Source organism: Mandrillus leucophaeus, unplaced genomic scaffold, assembly GCF_000951045.1.
Source record: "Mandrillus leucophaeus isolate KB7577 unplaced genomic scaffold, Mleu.le_1.0 Scaffold161, whole genome shotgun sequence".
Lineage (NCBI taxonomy): Eukaryota > Metazoa > Chordata > Mammalia > Primates > Cercopithecidae > Mandrillus > Mandrillus leucophaeus.
Window position 1 is genome coordinate 1,149,461 of NW_012101599.1, and position 9,185 is coordinate 1,158,645.

Genomic DNA, 9,185 nt, shown 5'->3' on the forward strand with positions numbered 1-9,185 from the left:
AGGTAGGAGGATCCCTTGAGCCCGGGAGGTCCAGGCTGCAGTGAGCTATGATTGTGCCACTGCACGCCAGCCTAGGTGACAGAGTGAGACCCTGTCTTACAAAAAAAGAAAATGCTATGTGTGAATTTTCTTCCCAATCTTTTAATAAGGAAAATGTTTTTTCAAAATAATGGCTTATATGGAGTGTCAATGTAAAAACCATATTAATTTCAAATTTATAAGTAAAATATAGTCAGCGATCTCACATATGTCAAAATTTGGCATATAACACACATTTTCGAGAGGTGTTGCTTTTGGTCATACTTTTTTTCCATTTTTAAAATTGTGGTAAAATACATATAAAATTTAGCATTTTAATGACTTTTAAGTGTGTACTTCAGTGTCATTAAATTCACATTGCTGTGCAACCATCACGACCATCCATCTTCAGACCACTTTTCATCCAGTAAAACACAAACTCTATACCCATTAATAACTCCCTTCTCCCCTCCCCCCAGTGTCTGGCAACCACCGTTCTACTTTGTCTCTAAGAATTTGACTCATCTAGGTACTTCATGTAAGTGGAATCATACAGTATTTGTCCTTCTGTGTCTGGTTTATTTCTCTTTGCACACCATCCTCAAGATTCATCTATGTTGTAGCATGTGTCTGAATTTCCTTTCAAGGCTGAATAATATTCCCATGTGTGTGTATAACATTTTGCTTATTCATTGATAGGCACTTGGAATGCCTTCTTCATGTTTTAGCTATTGTGAATAATGCCACTGTGAACACAGATGTTCAGGTATGTGTGGGCATTCTGATACGAATGTAACAACACAAAGCACACGGTGTGCTCCATCATGAGCTCAGCTGTATGTGGACATGGAGGGCGCTGGAAGTCGTGGTGGGGCAACTGAAGCACCTCTCTGGAAACACTGCGTCCCGGGAGAGAGAAGGTCAGGCAGGGGAGTCCTGCCCAGGGACAAACCTCAGACAATCACTGGCACATCAGAATTCCTGTGAAAGCGCAAAAACAAAAAGGGTGCCTGTGCTGAGCCCTAGACCCCTTGATTTAGAGTCTCTTGACGAGGACCCTGGACATCTGCACGATTAAAAGCCTCTCCGGAGGTGCCGACCTGCTACCTTGGGGCTGGGAACCACACAGCCTGGGACTCGGGAAGGAAGGGCGAATCTGTCTTTCCTCCTAGGGGCAGAGAGTAACTACCAGAGGCACTGTTTTCCTAGCGAAACCCTGCAAGACCCTACGAGGCAAAACAGCCCTCCTGGGGGGGCCTTTAGCCAAGCAAAAGTGAGATGTTCTTCCCCAAACACCAAGTGGAGCCAGCCGTACACGCCACAGTGTACAGGGGCATCACACACAGCAAGGTGGCTTATGAACCATCCCAGTCCACAGTGTACAGGGGCATCACCCACAGCAAGGTGGCTTATGAACCATCCCAGTCCACAGTGTACAGGGGCATCACCCACAGCAAGGTGGCTCATGAACCATCCCAGTAAGGCTTCCCAGAAGCAGTGGGCAGAAGGAAGATGGTCTGCAGTCTCTGGTGGAGGTGACACCAGAAACAAGTCTGCACCGAGCCCAGACAGTGATGGGCACTCTTGCTCTCTGAAGGTGCGGGCCTGTCACTGGGGCCGGCAGGTTCAGCAACATCCTTGGTGAGGCCTGGATCCTAGACCCACTGTTAGCTGGATTTGTGACATAAAAATCCTCCACGTGCCAAAAACACAAAAAACAAAAAACCGTTAAGGCAGGCAGTGATCCCCATTCCTTTGGATTTTATAGACCAGTAAGTGTCAAATAAAACTTCTGGGACCGACGTGACTGCCAACTTTTAGTCTTGGCAGGGACAATGAAAAAGACTAAAAGCTATGATCTATCATCATTTCATAAAAGAGGGTTATTTTGATATCATAAAGGAAGGATAACTTCAGAATTTAAAAAGTGTACACACTGAACTTTAATTAGAAAATAACCGTGTATTTCCTGTGGCGTTCTCATTTTCTGTGGACGAATGAAAAGTTCATCATCATCTCTGCAAACTTAGGCTTCTTTGCCTCGAATACTTAGGGGCAGCTGTACCATTTGCAGATGTTGTTTATTTCCTTGAAGAGGTGTCTTCAGGGCTTTAAGGGAACATTGCTCTAAAGAAGAGCACACTTGGCTGATCAGTCCCTTGAGAAGACTTTGGTTTTTGATTTTTTGTTCACTTCTGAGCAGTGACTCCACATCCTGGGTACACGGAAGCCCTCTCTCCTCAGCTCGGTAGCAGTGCTCTCTAGCACAGCCAGTCCCCGGCTCAGGCAGTTTTCTGGATGGATGCGTCCTCCTCTCGCAGCCCTGTGAACTGACTGAAGGACAGCTGCAGCGGAGCATCTGAACCTGCAGTGGAGGCAGTGCAGGTCCTGCCTACAGCGTGCACACGAGATGCCCGGGGCTTTCCACCATGATTTTTCACCGACATGATTTCCTTTCATTTACCTGTAGCTCTGCCTTACCTGTACAGCTCAAGCCCCTAGCACAGAACACAGGGGCCGAGTCAAGGCTTCTAAATACATATGAATTCAACAATGAGCGCATTCATTTTGTTGTAAACCATATAAATTACACTCAAAATGTAATAGTTTCTAACAAAATAAAAAGTTGACTCATTTCTTCATACTTAACTTCAAAAATACTATACAAACCTTTATTTACATTGATTAAATCCAATAGGTACATAAAAAGTTGAGGCACTGGTGTCTGTGGCTAATGGTAGTAATCACAGCTCACACAGCAAAGTAACATTAACCTTTTAACTTTGAGCTGTTGCAAAATTACCATTTTAATATCATATATACCATATATTCAGTACTAGTTATGACTTTTTTCTAAAGTAATAATAGAACATGATACCCAGGGAAAAAGAAAATACTTAATAACTTTCCCAAGTGCTAGTAAAAAAGAAACACATTGGTGTACACCTGACTTGAGGGGCGGACATGATTCAGACTATGAGCCATCAGGAGAGCAAAGCAAAGCTTTTTTAAACTGGAAGGACACTCACGCTGTTTTGGTTCAGACCCTTCATCTTTCATACTGGGAAACAATGCTCACAGGGCAAGTGTCACATCATTATGTAATACAGTCAGAAAGATGTCCCAGGTCTCCTACTAACAAACCTAGAATCTTTTCTAATTCATAACAGAGGTTTATACTACAAATACAATCATATTCTTGAAAGATCAAATCAAATATCAAGAAAACCAGATCCATGATAATACTTCAGACTTTAAAAAATCCTAAAGCAATAATTTAATAAAAATGTATGTCAACAACTGTGTTCAAGATAATAGAATCAGTGTGGAATCCAGTGCCATAAACAGTGATGGCAGCAGTTCACTGGTGCAGTAATTCATTTACATACTTATGTAGTACTCTGTGTACTGGTTGTGTTCTCATCTGTACTACTTGAGCTAAATTTCTTCCACACAAATTTCTCATTTGATTTCCAAAGAGGAGTTGCTGGCTCTTCTCTCCTTTTGGCGGGTGCTGCTGGAGGTGCCTTTTCACACAGAGCCTCTGTTACTGCCAAGTCTGTGAGCTTGTTAAGACTCTCCTCGTTCTGCTCATTCAAAATGTCCCAGAAATCTTTTGGTCTCTGTTTTGCTTTTTCCACGGGCCCTGAAAGAACCTGCTTTGGCAGTGGTGTGGGACTGTTCCCATGACTTCTAAAAAGGTCGTCAAGAATAGAGGTATCACCAAGTAAGCTTATCACAGAAGAACTTTCCAGCCCTGGATTTTCTCTCTTTTTGTTTTCCAATTTCAGACGGGGTTCTTTTCTTGAAATGCCCATTCTGGTGAGGTCCTGTTTGTCTTTCATGGTATTTTCTAACCTTCTCTCATGTGTTTCAGACTCACTGTTCTGAGAACGGGATGTCACAGTATCTTTGGATGCTTGGCTATTTTTCCCACTGTCAGTCTTTTGAGTAGAACTAACAGGTGATTTCTTAGTTTCTGCATCATTAGAATACACCTCTTCTCTACAGGAACTATGATTTTGAAACTTAATTGATTTTCTTTGATATGTTTTTAGGCTGCAAACTTGAGAAATTTTGTTGGTAGAATCTTTAAATGACAAGGTTTCAGAATCTGACAGCCTTGCTTTTATAAGAGAGTCTCTTTTTTCAGATTTCTTCCTGGTGCACTCTCCTTTCTCAAAGGAAGAAGTGTTGAATTCTGATGCAGAATCCACAAAAAGTTCTTTAACCTCTGGATATTGAGAAGCATAAAAGTCTCTTAGCATTTCCTGTCGTTCTTCTGATGTGGCACTGGTTATATGTTCAGCAAATTCGTTTACAGAAGACGAGTTAAAATAAGAGGCCATTTCTTCAAATTGTTTTCTAAAGATTAAATGAACAAAACTAGTGGTTATTTTCATTACATTTTATTTTGAAATAACTCATCACCAGTAACAGGAAATGTAGAGGCCAAGGAAGGTAATCTTGTTCCTTTAGCATGTCTGCTGAATTCCATAATGAAAATGCATTTTATCCTAGTAGAATGAGGCCTCTTCCCTGATGCTACTGAGAAAAGTATTTTAGCTCACAAAATCACCACTTTGTAAGTTATTTTGATTTATGCTATTATATTAGGTATTTCCGGGGAATTATGGAGGCCCAGCATGCTACTCCTCCAGTGAGCCAGTGATTTATGACTGACATGAGGATCATGATTTACAGAATCTGTACTTGAAAATCCATATTGTATTCAAGTCCCATGAAATAAAGTTGTCAAAGAAGAATCTTAACGAAAAGAGCAAATTCTGAAAAATTAAGAAAGACATTTGGTTTTTTCCCTTCCCTCTCCTTTTCCCCTTCTTCTACAAATACAATATAGAAATCGCATAAGACTTTTTGATGAGCCCAAAGGGAAGTTCTAAACTGATAAACCCAGATTATTTTTTCCCCAGCTGGTATGGACACCTAAGCTAAGAAGTGAGATGCTATTAGAAGAAGTGTGTTGTATTCTTAGTATGAGATACTAATAAAAGCGGTTGTATACATGTATGAGGAAATGGGCCTTCAAGAACCTTGGTAAGATAGAGGCAGAAAGACTTAGGGACCTGGGCATTGAGCTCTGCTCCTTTCCCTAAACGAGGGTGCTATGGACTGAACTGTGCCCCTCCCCCAAATCCTGCTGAAGCCCCCTAACTCAGGACGTAACAGTATTTGGAGTTAGCGCCTTTAGGAGGTAATTAAGGTTAAATGAGGTCATAAGGGTGGGACCCTGATCCAACAGGATTAGTGTCCTTAGAAGAGATGCCAGAGAACCCACACAGTTTCGTTCTCTTCTGCCTCTTCCTCTCTGCCATGTGAGGACACAGGGAGATGGTGGCCACCTGCCAGCCAGGAAGAAGGCCCTCACCAGAAACTGAATCAGCTAACTTCTTATTGTTGGCCATCCAGCCTCCAGAACTGTGGAAATGAATTTCTGCTGTTTGAGCCACCCAGTCTATAGTATTTTGTTATTACAATCCAAGCAGACTAAGACAGTGGGTATTGCTTTGCTGATGAAGAGTTTGGGCCAAGAGATAGAACAGCTCAATGTTCATAAATACTCCTTTGAACAAAAGTCATAGAGAGTGAGTGGAGCAGCCCATGATTAAAAGTCCTAAAGTTTTAGAAATTATATTTTATGCCATAGTTCCTTAAAACATTCCTTTATTCACTCAACAAATATTTATAGAGTCTGTTATGTGCTAAGCACTATAGCAGGAACTATATAACAGCAAATAAGACTCCGGTTTCTATCTTCAAGGAGTTTACAGTTTACTTGGGGTAGACAAATGCACGAAAATCAAACTAGAGTGATAAACTCATAATGTAAATTTACCATGAGGTAAATATGGGGCGCTACTGGCATTCATAGAAAGGGAACCTAGGTCAGTGACTGGTGGTAGGCAAGGTGGGTAGAAAAGGCATCTCTTCCTGATAAGTCGGTCAGGTAATGATGAGTGAGAAGTCTCCCGGGGGAGAGGGCGCATGTACAGTCTCAGGTCCAAGATGACCTGGTTCAAAGAGTGGCAGGAGAAACTGCAAGGAAGAGGCTAAAAATCATAGGGGGTCTGTAGGCCAAGTTCAGAAGTTTGAATTTTATCTTATGCACAACAGAATCCTTAGCATAAAAAAAATTACTTTTAATGTACGAAAGTAGGAGCTTCAATGCCACTTTTATTTTTGCCACGCAGACCAGGTTATATAGTTTGTGTTTCCTTTGCTGTTAGTGGTACACCATAAAGCACACTCACAGCTTTCGTTTGTGGCTTCAGATGGGCCCATGGCTTCTAGTCCTCACTACACTATCTTGTTAACTTCCCCAAATCCAGATACTATCCATGCTTTATCAACAGCCACTTTCATCTCCAACAGAATATTTAATAACACATATACATGACACCAAATTTCTGTCCTGGAAATTGCCAATGTTCTTGTTGGAAAGTAACAAGCATATTCTTAAGAGGTTCCAGTTTTCACTTCACATGAAATAATGAGAGATTATTCTGTTTATTAATCATCTTCAAATCCATTTTCATGGCCCTTCTAATAAATATTTGTGCTTGTAAAGATTCAGTGATTGGCCAGGTTACAAGCTGATGCCTTTTATTTATCTAAGGCTTGGTGGTGTCAGCAACTGCCAAAGTAACTTCACCTCCGCTGTGCTGGAACCGCGGCCTCAGCGGCGACCCTGCGAGCTCTGGGAGGGGAGCTGCCTCTAACCTCGTTTTCTCTGAGTAGTCTGCAAGGGAGGAGAGCTGCTTCCAACCTCATTTTCTCTGAGTAGTCTGCAAGTACACTAAGCCACGTGGTTGCTGCTTACAGGATAAGCTATAATTCAGTACTTCTTTTTTTTTTTTTGAGACGGAGTCTCGCTCTGTCGCCCAGGCTGGAGTGCAGTGGCCAGATCTCAGCTCACTGCAAGCTCCGCCTCCCGGGTTTACGCCATTCTCCTGCCTCAGCCTCCCGAGTAGCTGGAACTACAGGTGCCCCCACTACGCCCGGCTAGTTTTTCGTATTTTTTAGCAGAGACGGGGTTTCACCGTGTTAGCCAGGATGGTCTCGATCTCCTGACCTCGTGATCCGCCCGCCTTGGCCTCCCAAAGTGCTGGGATTACAGGCTTGAGCCACCGCACCCGGCCAGGATAAGCTATAATTATCATTCATTTTATTTTTGCCTTCTAACTGGCTTTCCTAACTCTGGGCCTTCAGAATTTTCTCTAAGAACGTAAGGAACTGCAGGGTACAACCAGGTGGCATAAGCCAGCCACTTTGTGAAGAAAAATTAGTTAACTAGAGTAGACTTCCATAACCCATTTAGTGAAAGGGGGAAAAAAGAAACCAAAGATACGTCTCTTTCAGCAAGTGTACCAAAAGCAGTTATGTACCACGGATACAATTCAAAATCCTCCCTTTCTGGAGGAAGGGGTGGAACACAGCTGAATTCATCTTCTGTCTGCCTAAGCTTCCGGAAGGAGAGGCGGGACTGAACACTTCATTCAGATGATCATGTGACTGCAGTGGAGGAAGCTGCAGTCTTGATTCTATTGACTAGGACAGTTAATGGAAAAGAGGGTGGTAAAATGTACATGGTTGGACGGTTTTAATTCTACATCCCTAATTGGTAACCAAAGCCAATAAGGCACGTAGTGATTGAAACACTTGAACGTGCCACTAGAACTCAACGAAGCTGATGAGTCTGTCATTGCTCTGCCCACAGCTCAAGATGCGTATGCAGCATGCCGTACGGCATCCTGTCCATTCCAAAAGCAAACTCCCCACACAGCAGGTGCTGCATCGGTCACTTTCACAATGCTGATTACAACGTTTGATCTGGTGCTGGAGCTGAAGGATTTCATCAGGCCGGACAGATCAATTGCTGGAGAGAAAGGCAAAATAAATATAGCACCATGGTGCATGCCTGACTGGAAAACCATGGGTAATTTACCACCAAGTGCAAGGTTGTGAAGGCTGCCTTCTTGCTCATCTATCATGCTGTGTGCAAGCCCAGCTGTAACCCGATGCAGCAGATAAGCAAAAGACTCAGTGCCCTCCTCTCAGCCGTCAAGCCAGGAGGCACCACAACCTCCGTCGAACTCAACCCAGCAGTGACTTCAACAAAGCCGCAGTATGACTAGCTAGCACGGGCCCTGACATCAAGCTGACACGATCACTCTTTCAACCTGGTGCCAATCCTAACCTTGGGGTCACTGACTGAGCCTTCATAAGTCAGTGTAAGCTCATCGCAACCTTTTCTGAAATGACCTCATATGTCACAATGTGAAGTTTCACTGAGGAAGGATTCAATCATGCCTCACTGCTCCCTGGTGCAGGTTGTGACATAATGAAATTCATGAGCATTGAAGGACGACTCACTGAGAAACGCGAGGAAGAACTCTTTCTATTTCTTAGTCTTCTGACTCAGAGTGCACAAAGAATTAGCACCTGCAAAGTTCCCTGCTCTCTGTAAGGTTGCAAATGCATGGAAAAGAAAGCTAGATACTTCCTTCAGAGCTGCCAGTTGACAAAGGAGTCCCCTCCAAACTTATTCATCATGATGTTGAAGAGGCAGTTTCCAAACCACTTCTTAAGAAGGCACTGATGAGCAAAGAAGATGAAGGAGGACTAGAAGCAGCATACAATATATCTAGGGAAGAGATCCAAGTTGCAGCTACGTTGAAGCCCGGAACAGAACAAACCAGTGTCCTAACATGGCTCTTGGAGGCAATCGAGAACAGAGAACGCATGCAAACTTGGGGGGAAAAGGTATATGGTCAGCCTCCTGGCAAAATATTTGCCCAAAGTGAAAAGGCACACTCCGCAAAAACCCTTGCTGCTGGTCTGTCTGTGGGAGGTACGCTGTGTGGCAGGGTGGGAGGTGTTCACCTTTCTGTGCAACTACAGACAGCTGAGAGCCACACTCCAACAAGCCACGCTGGCACTCCAAAGAGCTGGAGGACAAGCTCTTCCCCGGGCAGCTGAGGAACTGGCTGCCTGGGAGTCGCCAAACCCCTGCAGGAAGCATTTTGAACCCACAGAGCCAGAGACATTTCCCACTGCCCCCAGAAGCCAGCAGGGCCAGCCCGACCATGCCCCCCATGCCTGTTCACTGCCGTCATCCATCACCACTGGCCTCTCATCTCCTCCTA

At 43.6% G+C, this 9,185-nt stretch overlaps 1 protein-coding gene across 1 annotated transcript in view; it reads right to left on the reverse strand.

Annotated features, from left to right (window-relative positions):
• Nucleotides 1–2,656: 2,656 nt before the first annotated feature.
• The window catches only part of ERCC6L2 (excision repair cross-complementation group 6-like 2), a 130,676-nt gene continuing 124,147 nt past the window's right edge, over nucleotides 2,657–9,185 (reverse strand). The window contains exon 19 of the mRNA XM_011976007.1: nucleotides 2,657–4,383. Within this exon, the coding sequence (XP_011831397.1) occupies nucleotides 3,408–4,383 (976 nt within the window). The 3' untranslated portion in view covers nucleotides 2,657–3,407. The remainder of the gene's footprint in view (nucleotides 4,384–9,185) is intronic.